The 17,151-nt window shown below is 38.6% G+C and overlaps 1 protein-coding gene across 5 annotated transcripts in view; it reads left to right on the top strand.

Moving 5' to 3' along the window:
- Nucleotides 1-10,790, top strand: part of dgkb (diacylglycerol kinase, beta) — a 102,183-nt gene extending 91,393 nt beyond the window's left edge. For all 5 annotated transcript variants that reach the window (XM_036135337.1, XM_036135339.1, XM_036135338.1 and 2 more), the window contains 3 exons: nucleotides 1,137-1,257; nucleotides 4,109-4,169; nucleotides 9,269-10,790. In XM_036135337.1, coding sequence (XP_035991230.1) covers nucleotides 1,137-1,257; nucleotides 4,109-4,169; nucleotides 9,269-9,376 — 290 coding nt within the window. In that variant the 3' untranslated portion in view covers nucleotides 9,377-10,790. The remainder of the gene's footprint in view (nucleotides 1-1,136; nucleotides 1,258-4,108; nucleotides 4,170-9,268) is intronic.
- Nucleotides 10,791-17,151: the final 6,361 nt, after the last annotated feature.

The raw sequence follows: 17,151 nt of genomic DNA, 5'->3' as shown, positions 1-17,151 counted from the left end.
ACTTCCAGAAAACTGTAAAAGTGCAGAAAGTTCCTTTAAATCAAGATTAAAAACACATTTGTTTAGGATTATGTTTGACTGTTCTAGTTAAACTCTTAACTGAAACATCATTAGTTTAAGATTGTATTCCAACTGTTTTTAAAATCATTAATATTTGCTTTTAAAAATTTAAATTCGTTTGCATTTCCTACGTTTGTATTTCGAGAGTTTGTGTGTGTCGGCCATTTGTATCAGCACAAGAAGTCATAGGAGGATCGGCCTTAAATCCCAGAGCCAGGAGGTCAACCTGCCGTGGACTGTGTGTACACACAGACTCCTCCACTCTGACCCTGGAAAGTTCTGCACTCGCAGCTCCTCTCTTAGATAGGGGCCGACACGTGTCCATCACCATGGTGACAGCTGGACACCGGAGCTCGGCAGCAGTAACAACATCTCACCCCGAGCAGCGACATCAGCTGCGACACTCCTTCAGGAAACTAACTCGACTGCTATGAACACGAAAGCCACCGAGCTCTACAACTGACAGCGAGCTAGCGCGCTCTCACGCACCGAGCGCCTAAAAATGGCTCTCTTGTTTCAATTAGTGTCTGGATGCTCCCAGCAGTGCTGCAGCAGCTTCCTAATCTGTGGAGGGACGAGTCGACGGCGACAGAGCGGGCCCCTGGAACAGATGGGCCCTGCGTGACGCTGAGCTTCCAGCAGGGTCAAAATCAATGCTCATAACTGAAAAACAGCACAGAAATTAATAATTATATTATCACAAGATTGCTTTGCATTGCCGGTGCAATCTAATTAATTGCTGTTTTGTCTGTAGCTTGTTGCTTTTTTTCTTGTTCTTTTTTTTTTTTGCATTTGAAACTGCGGATGTCACGTGTTTTTGGAGGGAGAATCCTGAAATGATTCTTACATTCTTACTATTATTAACTTTCGCCTGCTTCGGCTGTCCTCCCTCACTTCCTTGCATTCCTTTCTACAGCACTCTGTCCTTTTCCTTTTCTTGCGTTTGAAATGGCACCAACGGAAAACAACAAGGGTGTGCGATTATTTCTGAAAAACAAAATTCTTGTTTAAAATGACGTTTACAGAGAGACAGCGTGTCTGATTGTTATTTCTGTTGGGACTTTTCTTTTGTCTAGAGCTGTCTGACCAGCTTCTGGAGGTGGTGGGGCTTGAAGGAGCCATGGAGATGGGTCAGATCTACACGGGCCTGAAGAGCGCCGGAAGACGGCTGGCCCAGTGCTCCTCTGTGACCATCAGGTCTGTTCTTCACACAGCCAACATTTTCCATTCAGGAAAAAAAATACAGCACTCTCCGCAGTTATTCATGCCCTTTGTAAAGATGTGTAAAAAGCCTTTAAATACGCATATATAATATTTCTTTTCTATGTGTCTTTTTTAAGTCCCTTGATCTCACACTGCAAAATTTAGAAAACTGAAACCGTTAATTTAAGCACATTTAGAAAATCCTCTGGTCAAACTTCTGTATTATATACTTCATCTTGCCAATATGTCTTAATAAAATACTTCTGTAACATTTCACAATGTGGAGCAATTCAATTCAATTCAATTTTATCTATATTGCGTCAATTCATGAAACATGCCATCTAAAGGCACTTTACAAAGTCAAAATCAATCATATTATACAGATTGGTCAAAAATGTCCTATTTAAGGGAACCAGTTGATTGATCAAACTCCCGACAAGCAGCATTTATTCCTGGAGAAGCGTAGAGCCACAGGGACAGTCGTCTGCATTGTCCATGGCTTTGCAGCAATCCCTCATAATGAGCAAGCATGAAGCGACAGTGGAAAGAAAAACCACTCATTGGCGAGAAGGAAAGACCTCCAGCAGAACCAGGCTTAGTATGAACGGTCATCTGCCTCGACCGACTGGGGTTACAGAAGACAGAGCAGAGACACAACAAGAGAGACAAAAAAGCACAGAAGCACACATTGATCTAGTAATCTGTTCTACATTAGATGGAGCAGACAGTGAGAGTTTTTTTTCTTTTTTGCCATTCCTCTTTGTCTTTCCACAAAGAGTCCAGAATCCTGGGTTTTATCTAAAGTTCTCATCTTCTCAGCTCATCCCACAGGTTTTCTACAGGATTTAGATATAGACTAAGATGGTCATGGAACAAGTTTGATTTTGAGGATACTGAACCATTCCTCTGTTGATCTGGTTAAATGTTCTGTTGCTTCAAGACCAGGTGGCAATCCATGTTGGCAGCTTTTCCATTAAACCTGTCCTAGTAGTAAACCGGTGCTACTGCTGGCTTAGCACCAGTCCTTTGTGTATTCACCACCCCTGAGAGCTCCGGCCCCTGGAAAGCTATTTCTTTCCCGGCACCAACTGGTGGTACGAAAAAAACGCCCTCTTCAGGAGTTGATTTGATTCCGGCTGAGTTGGAGCAGAGGGGCACCTAAATGCAGCAGGACAGTAGTTGTCAAGGAATTAAGTTGGAGACCCCTGCTCCTAAAACTGATGAGAAATCCGTTCATTGATAGTATGAAGTGTTCACAAATGCAACTTCTTTCTTAAAAACGTGTTAATGAATTAAGCTGGTGATATTAGAATGTCTCTTTACTGGGATGAACAACATTATTTGTGTAATTAAACTGCCTCCAAAGCTGACAATGAAACAGCGGGAGGATCGAACATTTACTGGATGAGACGTTTAATTACACTTTGAGTTGGATCTTAGGTTGTGAAAAACCAAACCAGTTACAAACCGGCTCTAGCCTCAGCTGTAGACATAAGAACAGCTGTGGTGGAAAAGCCCAGTTTCAGTTTTCTGGCAGAGGCTGCCAGTTTTATATATAAAATCTCCTTTTATTTCATAGGTGCATGATATCCTATAGTTTAACAAGGTCATAAAAAGTGAAAAAGGGGTTCACAGCATCACAGATACTCCACCATACTTACATAAGGTGTTTTTTCACATATTCATTCATAGCCAGGAGCATAGTCATGTATGTAGCTCAGTCTAACGCTCATCTGACCAAAGCACACACTTCTAGTTCAACTCCAAGCAGTGTCTGGCTAACTCCAGATGTTTACGTTTAAGGTTGTAGAAAAAAATAAATGTTTTTTTTTTTTTTTGGCATGCCTGACAGAAAATGAGTTGGTAATTTTATAGGATAAATGTTGTCATGGAGGCCTGTTAAGGCCAAGATGCCATTTTTTCCCTGTAAGTCTAAAACACAGAGCTTTAAGTATTGTTCAACCACTTTATTTACTCTGCATGAGGGCCTGTTAAACTTAGATACACAGCCAGCCTCGCTTGTCACGGTTCCAGTCGTTTAAAATATTTCAATTATCGCTCTGACTGTATAACTCAAAAGTTAATTGAAGTAACAACTTTATCTTGTGGGTACCTGTAGGAGAACAGCTATTTTCTTGTTGGTGATTTGTCACTTATATTGATCAACACACACCTGTCTTACATGAAGGACTTTTTCTTTCCCATTTTGAAGAGTTGCTAAGAGGAATAGGTCTTTGTGTCACATCATACCCCCCCCCCCCACACGAATTACCCACGCAAACAGGAAGTTGTGGATTTGTAAAAGTTCCCAGACACTTAAAAAAGTAATTTTGGGGGCACTGTGGTAGAGTAGGGGAGGCCCCATATTCTGAGTGTCCAGACTTCGATGAAGCCGTCCCGGCATGTGGATTTGTGCTGCATGTCTTTCCCCTCTCTCTGTTAAAGCATTTCCTGTCAACCTACCGTCAAATAACGGCCTCTATCGGCACAAGATTTAAAAAGACATGTTTAAAATGAAATGCTTCAGGTACATTTATTGGGTTAGAATTGTTAGGAGTGTTGATGAAAGGTGCACGTTTTGGTTTCTAGAAATGTTATTGTAATTAAAGGTTTGATGTTTTTTATTGTTTTCTGAGCAAAAAAATCTGCTGCAGCAAAAAAGAAAGAAAAAGAAAACAAATCTTTCCATAGGTGCCTATAGGTTTGGAGAGCTCTGCATTTATGATTATGCATTATTTAAAAAATGGTCCCTTGGATAAACTGGCACAACAGGACTTTCCTGGCTGGGTTTGTTTTCCCTGTAATCTTACTTCATTTTGTTTATGGCCATGTTTATAACCTACAGAACCACTAAATCCCTCCCGATGCAGATTGACGGGGAACCTTGGATGCAGACTCCCTGCACTGTAAGTCATTAATTGTATTTATTGTCTCACAACATGTAGTTTAAGCAAAATGAAGTCACTCAGCTGGAAGATGTAGGAGTGATGTACAGGACTGCAGTTTACAGTGTTACGTATTCAGTAAAAGGGATCAAAGTGTGAGATATCCATCCATCCATTGTAGGGAGGCAGGTGGCTATTTCTAGTGTTTGAGAAATCTCTCAATATATTAATTTCAAGTCCCTTTCAACATACTTTATTAATCCCAAAGGGAAATTGAGGGTGTTTTACAGCAAAACTGTAAATGAAAAGTAAGATAATACCATAAAAGGTAAATGTGAAGTCATGCCATGAAAAGGTACAGATGTGCTTTAAACCGTTTTAGCACTGGTAGCCTCAAAAGAGAAAGAGCACACCCATCATCATTTAAAAATGGCCCTATATGGAGGAATCCGCTGCTAAGATTGTGGCCACTGCAGCAAAGAATCTTCAGGAAATTCAAGAACGCCCTTCAGGATTGAGGACCATCTCCTCCTGATGATCATTCTACAGAACGGTGTTGCTACCAGTGCAGAGCAAGCTCACCACTGGCGACTGGTGATCCTGGGAGCGTGCCATGTGAACAAAAGTTTATCAGTTTATCCGCGAGATTTAGAAGTTATAAAGAAGCCTTAATACTGATTTTTTTTTCCCCACATAAATTTTATGCATTTGCTGACAAAAGTATTTGATGCTTGAAGGTGCATAGTGCAAGTTTTGAAGTTAAATGTTATTTATTTTCTTTCCCATAAATGCCCTTACAATTGCCCAACATATAAAATGATTTAGATTGTTGCTTTATTCATGGATTTGATTCTGGTAAAACGATGTATATTTTTTAAAGGCTTAATTCTAATGATTTCTTACTGTTTCAATGATTTTAGTTAAAGTCACATCAGTTTGAAATCAGTGCTCTGCTACATTAAATTTTTAATGTTGCATCTTTTTTTTTTATACTTTATCACTTTATTCTTCCTTCTGATCTTCCCTTCCTTTTGTGGCCAGTGTCTTGAGTCGAAAAGGTTATCTTGTGCATGGTAAGGAAAATCAGAAGTGTCAAGCTCTCGTTTAATGATAAAAGCAAGTCTATAAAAGCCCGTAACTGCCACAAAGTCAGAGATCAACTATAATAAATGGCAGCTTTCCTTTGAAGGTAACGTGCTCTATTAAATGCAGATGGAAGCTTCACATTAACGCTTTGAGACTCTTGGTGCGACGGTTTAATGATGTGCTGAATCTGACAGCCCTTGAGAGTTGATGTGATGTTGCTCCATCAAACAATTTATAAAGTCATAGCATCATTGCTAATTCAGACGTTGCGGGTCTTCAGAGCCAAAATTTCATGATAAATTGTGATGCACATATGTTGCCATTTGATGTCAGAGTCATACATCCCTGGCATTCTCAAACTGTGTTATATTAAAGCTTATAGATCTACATTTATAAGCCATTAGACAAGAAGCCATATGGGAGCTGGCGTCTGTTAGTGATGCATTACAGAATTCAGTTCTGCATGGATATGACAGTTTATGAAATGAGATATTGTTTGAAGCATTGTTATATATCAAGAAAAGCAATTAGGCAATTAAAAGAGAAGCGGAAATTCACTTTGAAGCAACACTTATTTGTCCTGTTGTCTGTAGTTAAAATATTGTAAGACCTTCTGCAAATTGACATTAATAATGTTATTTCAAAGCATTTGAGCTTCTTCCCAAGAAGATTTGTGTTAAACTCTTTAGTCCTGTAGCGTTTCCATTTGCATCGGAGGTCAGAATCAACCTGGCCAGCCAGATTTATCATGATCACTCCATGTTCTGCACATTATCCATCTGGGACTGCTCCCATCTAATCTGTTCAAGGAAAGGAGGGACAATCAGCAGATCTCTCTGAGCTGATTGGTCGAAGCGACACCTTGCGCCTGCCTACCAAAGGTTGGTTTTAGCCAATCACAGTATGAAATTAAAACGTAAGCAGCAGGCATCATGAGAAACCACAAGAAGCTGAGCTATTCGAGGCACTTCTTTCTGTTCTTCTTCAAAGATTAAATCATGGATTCTTACAAAACCAATGTGATAGCAGCAGCTGGCCGTGCGTCCTCCTGCGCTGCCATGTTTTATTTTGGTTCAGCTGTGGGCTCGGCAGCTCTTGCTTTCATCATACCAGCATGTCCCGCCTTAAATCTCAATACTGCAACGTGATTGGCCCAAACGGTTTTGGTTTGGACACAAACGGTTGAAGCTTGGGCAATACACAATGGATTCTCGTGTGTTTGTGAACGCGAAAATACCACGACAATTCATCTTGCAGGCAAAGTTAGGTTGGACCTAACATGTCGCAAATTATGTAATCTCCACCTTTAATGCGTTCCAGTTTCCCTTTTGTCGGACGGTAGGAAACAACACAGACGCTTGCACAAATGCCATTGTTAAACTAACAAACACAGCCAACTTGGGCCTCAGAATGCATTTTAAAGTCAAATTTTATTGCAAAATCTTTGTCTTTTTTGAAGCAGAACAGTAGGTGGCCATCATTCATTGCTGGTTTAGCCACTGTGGCTACAGTTGTTAAAACAATGACAATAACGCTGTTCTAGGTGGTATTTTGTGCAAAATGAGCTGAAACATCCTGTTTGATGAACACTGAAAGGTAGTACCTTTGCTGTGAGTAGGAGCCATCATAAATGCTGAAGCCGGGTACCATTCTGTTGCGCTGACTCGTAATACCGACTTTAGGGGCTGTTCTTGTTGAAATTTCCAACTCTGAAGTCGAGAATGCCAACTACCAAGGACAAATGAAATGCACCGTCAGACTAGATATCCTGACAATTGCCAAACAGATCAGCCAACAGTTGGCTACAAGACCAACACAACTATGCTACAGCTAATGTTCCTGTGAGGTAGAGTGGAAGTATTGTTTTCGTCCGACCCCTTTTTAGGGGTCGTACAGATATAGTAGTAGGATTGTGTATTTCTGCTGCGATATATTTCTGCATAAACTGTCAATGATTTGATCCAAGCAATTTAATTCAATGCTCCGATTCAGGGTTTTAATCCAAAAGAATACAATGCAACGTCATGTGAAAGAAAAAAGTAGGATGCAGGGAAATGATACTTGGCAACAATAAATTATATGAAAAAACATTGTTAGAAAGCGCAATGGGCCTAAGCGTAATATGAAAAAACAACACATTGGATCTATACTTTCACCTTTAGAAAATAAGATTGTCATTCAAAGAGGAGTCTTTATGATTTCATTAATTAGAAAACTAAAAAACATAAAAAAGTAAGTTCACATTTTCTAATTAATCAAATCATAAAGACTCCTCTTTGAATGACAATCTTATTTTCTACTGTTCAAATCCAAAAAAATGTATATATTCTCTGTAAATAAAGGTGAAAGTACAGATCCACTGTGACTGTACTGTGTACTCGCAGTCGCAGTAATAATTATGACAATAAAACAGTTCACTTTGTTTAAGCCACAGTCTATGCAGTTCTGTATTTCTTTACAAATATTGAATATTAACTGATCCACATAGTCCGGGTGCTTTAAACGGAGCTGGATTTATGTATTTCAGTATTTATTTTGGCACACTCCCTGCACTTCTCGCCACAAACACCTGGAGTCACTCACTAAGAAAAACAGCTCTTGTGACATGGAGTCGCAGCAGAAGAAGCACCCAGCATGAGTTCAATTTTCACAAAGGTAGCTTTGAACTTTCATCTGGAAAAGTATTTTTTTTCCAGTACAGACATTTAGAAACTAATGCGTAAGGATTTTATCCTAAAATTCATCACATCTGCGCTACTGATGCAGTGTGATACACTCGACTCTCTGTGGATTGGTATAAATGAATAAACTTCCCATTCCAAGTGCACGTAAATGTTGATTTGGTAGGATTGATAGGGATTTGATTTAATACTGACAAGAAACACTGCCAAATACTAGGTTTACCCTACAGGCCTCACATTTAACAAAAGGCTCTACTATATCCAGACCTGTATAATTACTCAGTGCATGAATACAGAATGAATAAAAAGTTGACTAATCACCTTTGTGTGAAAGCTGGGTGGTGCTAGTTTGGCACCGGGTAGCATTTACGGAGTGCCTGGTGGCACTTACTAAATGACATTTATTAAAGGCCACTTTATCTTGCAAAACATGCAAAATGACACCCTTCTTGCTTTTCAGACCAGTAATTCCAAAGATAAGACCAACAAATTGGTCTTATTATCCTGGTGAAGGCATCTATTGCGAATTGAATAGGTTTTACCAAAGGGAAATAAATTAAAATTTAATATTAACCACTTATTCATTTGTTATGTTGAAATACTAAATAGTATATTGTTTTCCAGACATCACTTGGATTTACAAATTGGATGATTTGTGACCGTTTTGGATTTCCGTATGTCTACCAATTGCTCTCCACTTCTGCTGATTATTAAATACATTTGTGTATTACATAGAATCAGCATTGGCTAGGTTTGTGCACAGAGACAAGAAGTTTGACTAAAGTTTGACTTTTCTCTCAATGTACGGACATTTTTAATATATATAATATTGGTGGGGGAAAAAAAACATTATTTTGCAGGAAAATTTTTTGCATTTACAGTACTGAAGAACCAAATATTCAATCCCCATTTTTCAGATGAATATCACAAATATTTATTCAAGAAAATTATGTGATGTTATTCTTCAAATAAGCAATAATAATAATGTTTTTATAGCCTGCCGTACTCCCTCTAACTAAGCCATTCTGATCATTATTTTATTATTATTTTTATTATTATTATTAATAATTTACCTTTAGATTGTTGTTATTGTTTTATCAATTTTTACTTTCTTTATTTTTTATCCTTTCTTTACTCCAGTTCTGACTAGAGGATTAGCTTTAAAAAGTGATGAATAAACACTAATGAAAACTTATAGGAACTTTTTAGGAATAAACAAACTTTAGCAATTAAAAATGTATTTCAGTGTATTTTAGAGAATGTAGCAAAATGGCTTAAAGGAAAGTACAGCTATCCACAGGACCGTGAAGCTTTCAAAATGAAACAATGAACATTTGTTTTCACTCATTGCAGATTCAGATTGTCCACAAGAACCAGGCTCACATGCTGATAGGACCGCCACAAGGCCGGAGCTTCTTCTCTTCCATCCTCAGACGAACACGCTCTGAAAGCAAAGACTAAAACACACCGTGGGACACATTTGAGTCCTCTGACTCTTGCACGGCGGCTGTTGGCAAGTTTCATCAAGACCCAGTGGTCCTTTAGAGAAAGTGGACTTCGATACCTGTTTCTTAGGCCAGCGCCCAGTAGCATGCTGTAGGTTCGGTTTGTGTTGCCTGCAGCATGAAGATGTCTCTGAGATTGTCCTCAGTGAATCCAGAATAAGCTGTGATCGGAACAGTTTTGATCTTCGCTGAGCTCCAAAAGTCCCAAAGTTATTTTTGGAAGCGCGCCTCTGTTCTTGTTCTATTTTCTGTAAAATTGATTTTATTTTTTGCTGTTGTGCACTGTGCCAATTTGAACAACCAAACACGATAAATTATGTAATTTATTAATTTAATAATGTTTTTGCTATTCGTGCTGTTCTTCTGTAATACCGCACACACACGATGCATGATGGAGAGTAAAAAAAAAAAGGTTTCTGCCGTCGGAGTTGATGTTAGTGGAGTTTGCAACTGATTCAGAGTTGTTTAGTGTGAGCTCAAGTCTCCTTCTATATTTCATGTTTTGCACTCCTTTTCCTTACGCGTCAACCATGTCACGATTTCATCTGCTTTGTTGCAGCTCTTTAAGTTGAAAATTTGGGAAACATGTGTTGATTGTTCATAAAAACATGCATGCTCCTTTTTGTTATATGCTGCATGTGAGGTTTCCAGGCAGTTTTATTCTGTGCACATTTGCTGTTGCATGAGGGAGCAAAAATTCAGAGGAAATTTTAAATCTAATTTTTGAAGGACTGATCCCTAATTTTATCACATCAGTTAAATGTTATATTTGACTGCAGCCAAGTGCATAAATTCACAATAACCTGTTTGGTGCCCTTGGAAGCATACATTAAGTACTGGGATCACAAAACGATGACAGCATCTGTAGTGCAATAGATTAATACAGCCAATCTTTACAGTTTTTCAGAGACATTTTTATTGTCCATCATGTGTCACATTTAACCCTTAAAAGTACTCTTGTTGGCTTTGGTAGTAATTTATTTCAAGATATTTGTATTGCCTTCACTTGTACCAAAAGAATAAACTTGTCTATATTTTTTTTCTTTTTGATGTATTGCAAATTTACTGTAAAAACTGTGTTTTTTATGCACTTCTGCATGTTTTCTGAGAATGATAGTTGGACTGGCTGTTTCTTTAAAGTGCCATCCGCCATGTGGAGACTAAGATCTGAGTCTCCCTAGTTTTTTGTGCTTTGTAAAGTGCAGCGATTGTACAGTGAAGTTGTATTTTTGTACACAGTACGATTTATTTTTCCGCTTCCTGCTTCACTTTGGCGCTCACGCCACATTGTTGTTGCCCACAAACAAGTTAGTTCCACCAGTACTGACTGAGAAAAGTGAAAGAAACAATTAAAGGCTTTAGTTGGTTGATACAGTGTTCTGGTGGTGATTTCATGTCCCTTTGTCTTGTGTACACAAGTAAGTACAACTTTCATTCTCTTTCATTTAATGCAAAACAATATGTGACCATTTAAGACAGAGAGTGTTTTTTTATCTTATTGCTTAATTTCAATTCAATTAATTCGATTAAATTTTATTTATATAGCACCAATTCATGAAACATGTCATCTCAAGGCACTTTTCAAAGTCAAATTCAATCAGATTATACAGATTGGTCAAAAAATGTCCTAAGGGAGTCTTGACAAGTAGCATTCACTCCTCCTGAAGAAGCGTAGAGCCACAGGGAGAGTCGTCTGCATTGTCCATGGCTTTGCAGCAATCCCTCATACTGAGCAAGCATGAAGCGACAGTGGAAAGAAAAACTCCCCAATTTAATTTTTGACTTTGTAAGAATAGTGAAGATCTGCAAGCAAAAAAAAGGCATTTAGAACGAATGGTGTCACTGGATGTAATTTTGTCTAAATGCAGACCAAGACAGGGCAAGTGAAGTTTATTTCTATCACACCTTTTTTTATAGAGAGCAATGCAAAGTGCTTTATAGGAAAATTAAAGAACAAAGGTAATAAAAGTGACATTAGGGACTTAAAAAATACATTTGAAAGAAGAAAAAAACAGTTGGGAGTTATTCTCCTCTTGGTTGCATGAATTCCTTTTTCCTCATTCGAAGATTTACCACTGTGAGAAAATGCAGTGCGTATTTTTCCTGTTGCATTTTGATTTATGAAAATCATCTAATCAGTACAATTATATCAGAGCTGCTCAAAAAGTAGACATGTCAAAGCCATTAAAAATGGAAAGGAACTCAGAGGATGCTGAACTACACTCTAAGCTCAAAAAAGTGCTTTCTCTGAGCTGAAAATGTAATTGTTTTTAAGCGTGTTGGACTTTATTGATACAGTCAAGTCTTTGTAGGGGCATCAGCATGTCTCAAAACGTTTATTGCAAATTTTTCAGGTAATTCCGCTGTAGTCTGCATTCTCTGACTTGTTTAGAGACACAGCCCCATTCCCAGACTCAGATTGGTGAGCAGCAGCACTTGACCTGCGTTTCTCCATCCTTGGTGGAGTTCAGCTGGAATGACACCACGCTTCACTTCACATCAGTCTCACCTGCCCGGTAATGGAACCCTGCCTGGATCCAAGATGGCACCAGCGTGACCACTACTGACTTCCGATATGTCCATCCTTCATTCAAGAGTTTCTTAGAATGGTAAACTTTACTTTCAGGGTTTTCACCTCAACCTATTTAATGGCTTTGCCAAAAAATAACCTGCAAACGATATGTGTGTGTTTTACAATACAAAAATGCATCCATTAGATTGTTTTCAATGAGTACTCACTTTATGTTGGGCGGAAAGACCATAATAAAAAAATATTACCACATTGTTTTGTAACTTTTAGTTTAAATTGGAAAACATTTCTTAAAAGCAATGTCAAATTAATATAAATATTCTAAAAAAGTTTCAGTATTATATTTTCAACACTCCTAATCGTTAGGGCTAATTTATCGTAAAGCACCATTTTTATTTATACAAGATAATTCAAAGTGCTTTACAGGGAAATCTAACTGAGAGGATCAAAGTAAGGGAGGTGCACACTGGTTGTAATATTCTGGTTTCCGTCTTGGTTTATGTTTATTATTTGATCAGTTAGTTCACTCCTCTGCCTCAGGTTTTATTTCTGGTCTAGGTCTTGTTTTGGATTCTTTCATAGCTTCTGCACGGTTATAGTTTATTTAGTCATGGTTCCTGTATTTGCATTAGTTTCTGGTTTTTATTATGTGCTTGTGTTTTGCTCTGTCTTAACTTTTATTTTCTTTCTAGGGTTTAGTTTGTATGATTACTTTGGTTTTGTATTTTGTCAGTTCTTTCCCGTTTTCACTTATCCTGTCATTCCTTTCAGCCACATCATCCCTTGATGGTTCTCACCTGTTTTTGGTTAATTATTCTCCCTGCTCACCTGTCCGCCCGTCTATTTAAACCTGCCTCAGTTTTCTGTTTGTTGCCGGAACTTCGCACATGTTTCACATCTCATGTCCCCATGCTTTTTGTCTCAGTCCTCGTTTATTCCGGTAGGAGCTCTCCAGGATCCTGTATTCTACCTGTCTGTCCAATTACCAAGTCTGACCTGTTTGCCTTATTTTTGAGTCTACCCAGTTCCTGTTGTTTTTTTGGTTCTGTGCTGGAAGTCTGCTCTGTACTCCGACTGGACTGTTTTTGTTCTGCCTGCCTTATCCATCCTCCTCCTCATCTCCAATAAATCCTGTTTAAGGTCACCTGAAGTGTCTGGCTGAATACCGGGTTCACATCCTCCTAAAATCATTACACTGGTGCAGCCGGTAGCACTGTTGTCTTGGAGAAAGAACGTCCTCGGTTTAAATCCCGTCCTGGGTTGAGTGTACATGTTCTCCCCGTGCATGCATGTGTTCTCTCTGGGTACTCTGAATTTGTCCCACAATCCAAAACCATGAATTAATCTAACCATGAATGTTAAATTAATTGATCTCTCTGCATTGCCATTTGAAGTTTAAAAAGCAGCATAAGAGCTTCACATTGGACTTTCTTCTCTTATTTGATTTTTGGATCATAGCATTAGTGTTGGAAGCTGTGGCATATTAGGGTTATAAAGCTAACGTAAACAGAAGCAAATGACAACTCACATCAGGAGTGGAGATTCAGAAACAAAAGGTTTTCATAACTGTAGCATTTTTTTGATAGGAATGCAAAAATAAATAAATAGAATCATGCCTTTTCGTGTCTGTTTATGTAGAAACAGGTCAAACATTGCCACAGCTGGGATCAACAGGAAGATGAGAAGCATCATCACAGAATGGTGTTCTTCTTATTTGTTTTAATCATGGTTAGATGTCACAATGTTAAAGAGGAAAATGGGGGTGAAAAAAGTGCTCCAAACTGAATCCACATCTTAATAGGTTCTTCCTCACCTAAGCTAATTTTGGCTCGTCCAGCTGGTACAGAAAGTTATAAAACAGTAAAATAGAAATTATTTTATGAATCGAATATTTCAAATCTTTTCAGCTGTAGCACTGTTCTTAATAACAACGCAAAAAAAAAAAAAAAACACAGCTGAAACTGTTGTCTGGAGTTGTTTCTCTTTACTTACAAGCCTGAATTAGCACAGTAAAACATCAAGCCATTAAATTTGAGTTACAGAGAAACACTTTTTAAAAGTTTTGCTCTTCTTGACTGTAGCAGTGTCATACAGGGTAAGAGAAAAAAACAATTACACATCTGAACGTAACACTTTTATATCTGTCAACATACAATAGCACTGCAGCGCAGCCGGATTCCACGGGAAGTTAGAAAGGTAGCAGCAATTAATTTGTTTTTTTTTAAATTGATATATTTCTAATATATTAACTGTAGAATTGATAAAGATTATGATACAAACAAACATTATAAAACTGAAACCAGATCTTAACTTTTTCCTGTTTTGCAAAGGCTAGTGTTTGAACTGTGGCGGGAAAAAAAAGAAAAGTAGCAGCAAGTATTATGCTTTTAAAATTGAATTAGCAGAGTAGTGGGCATTGATTTAAACGTTTTGAACTGTTACAGTGCCAGTTTCAGGTTTTGGTCGTATGGGTAGCTGCAGAGGACGGGGTGTGTACAAGCAACAGATAAAAAAATAAAACTTATCTGTAATTTTTGCTTTAAAAAACTGTTTTCTTGTTTCTATGGATGTGCAGTCTCTATGGAGGGCCAGTGGGGCCCAGATGCAGAGCATTCAAATCTAACCATTTGAATGTTGGCTTTCTGCAAAAACATTACTGCGAAAACAGGTGTCAAAGTTTCTGTAGAATCACTTAAGTGGGCGTCAACAAAAGCTGTTAATTTGAATAACTTCACATACCTTGCAGCAACACCTCTCTCCCTGCCAAGGCCTGTCAATGGTGTCCATGTAAACTCTTTACCCAGTGATTTGAACTTTTTCTCTATATAAAGATAATTTACAACAATGCATTTCAATATTTGTGTCACATGTCTGCTTTGAACAGACAAACATCTTTCAACTATTCAACAATTAGAACACCAAATTAATTAGTAACGCACACACACGCCAACCTCAAATTGAGTGTTATAGCTAATTTTTCATTTCATACTTTTAAAGCTATAGTTGGTAATCCTGTTCAGAAACACTTATACTGGGTGAAAAGGTCCATCCTGTCAGTAGTCAACACATTATGTATTCAGAAAAAGGAAGGTTAAAAAGTTAGAGTTGCAGGCCTGTAAAAACTCTGACCAATCTCAGTCATTCAGTCCGAATGGAAAGAACCAATCAGATGCCTCCATGTCTCGTCCTGCCCACACACACCAGGTATCACCTTATCTATTGGTTGTCCCACATGCCAATCATTCTGACGCGCTCATGTAAAGGTGATTTGTGTGAACATGCTTTGTTAATTTACGCTTGCTGGCTGATCATGCGCACTTCTAGTGGTTATGTATGCGGTTAGCTTCGGTGTTAGCCGTTCACTGTAGCTCCGCTGCTCTCACCGTATACTTTGAAAATAAAGCAAACTGCATACATGTTTATGAGAAGAATAGGAAGGCCTGTGTGGAAATAAATAAGACCAGAGTAGTTTTAGGAAATCTTTTTCACACGATCCCCCTGAGGAGCGGATGAGCAGGTAAGACAGTTATTCAAAAAGGGACTTGGGCATTACTTACATTTTGGTAAAAATCGCTGACTCTGCCTTTTAGTCTGACACAAAACATTTAAAAAAATATTTCTCCTGAATGTTTATCATTTGCTTAAGATAAGATAAGATAAGATAAGATAAGATAGGCTTTATTGATCTGACATGTGAAATTCTCCAATGTGAGATCAATAAAGCCTATCTTATCTTATCTTATCTTATCTTATCTTAAGCAAAGGATAAATATTCAGGATAAATATTTTTTTAAATGTTTTGTGTCTGACTAAAAAACACATAGCAAGATAATCTGTTAAAGATTCCATTAAAAATGGAACAATAGAATGATACATGGATTTTTTTTAAATATGCTGCATCATTAAAGTTTTTTAAAAAGTGCTTAAACTCACACCGTGTCAGATGATTCTCATGTCCTGCTGCTCTCTTTCTGATGCTATAGAATCCATCCATAACATCACCTCAGGAGAAGGTTTTCAGTTCAGGACTGTGTCCCATCAGCAGAATTCTCCTTTCTTCTCCTTTGTTCCTCAGCTGGCAGTCCAAAGCTTTCTTCGCCATCCTCATCGTGATCGTCAATGTCAGCTGGAAACTTGGAATGACCTCTAAAGACACGTAGGCGCTTTTTCCCCCGCTTGATCTATTTCTGATTCACAATCTAAAGACAGTCCGGCGTCGGTCCTGGTGAACATGTGCTCCCACGGCAAAGTGCTGCAACAGCCGCGGTTCAGTTCTAGGCCGATGCTTTTAGCTTGGTCCATCTTCACAGAAATGCACAGTTTCTTTTTCATGACACTGTTAATTAAGTAGCTTCATAAGCAGCCATTTGTTTTCTTCAAGCACGCCGCTGATTGGCCGACACAACAAAAGCCTGCGCGGAGCCGAATCAGGACCAGTATACAAACGAGCTGTGGGTTTCCTCTCCTCAATGTGCAGATGCTGGCCGGCTGGAATTTAAGGTGAAAACAGGCCGAGTTTAAACACATAGTTACTGTTTTAAAACCTCAGAAATGGACATTTAAAGCACTGAGCGGTTTCTTTGTAACTTCAGCTAGCGCATTTTGGAATATAACAAAAATCACTGTGGGCTATTCTCAAAAACTGTTATCTCTGTTTGGGCTCTGCCAACTTGTTCCTGGTCTTCCCATGGCGAGTCACAAATCCGGGAGATATTTCGTGAATTTCAGCAAACTCTCAGGCTTCGGTTATCCCGTGCAAATGCGCCCCATACAGTGCATACGTAGAGGTGTGATTTATTTATCACACGGAGTCTCCAGATAATGCTTATCCCATGCAAATGGGGCTTTAGTTTCTACTAATAGGAGTTGGGTTTTTGTGCGCCACCTGATCAATCATAGCAGAGAGAAAAATGCTTTGTGGAGTGTTGTGATGAATTTTTATATTGGTCCAGAAGTCAGAAGATTGCAACAACCGCCACTGACCATTTACGCAAACATGTTTTTGACCTTAAGCCGGGCATAGGCTGTATGATATTTTCGTTGCAATCAGATACAGCTCAAACTGTATGACGAGACCACAGGGTTTAAAAGTTCACTGCTCACCATATCTGTTCTTACTGTACGGCCCGACGCTCTGATGCGATCCGACTGCTCACACTGTACGTTCAAAAACCACCGTAGAGAGATGGCGCTACTCAGAC

The sequence above is a fragment of the Fundulus heteroclitus genome, chromosome 3, assembly GCF_011125445.2.
Source record: "Fundulus heteroclitus isolate FHET01 chromosome 3, MU-UCD_Fhet_4.1, whole genome shotgun sequence".
Lineage (NCBI taxonomy): Eukaryota > Metazoa > Chordata > Actinopteri > Cyprinodontiformes > Fundulidae > Fundulus > Fundulus heteroclitus.
This window is presented reverse-complemented; position numbering and strand designations above follow the sequence as displayed.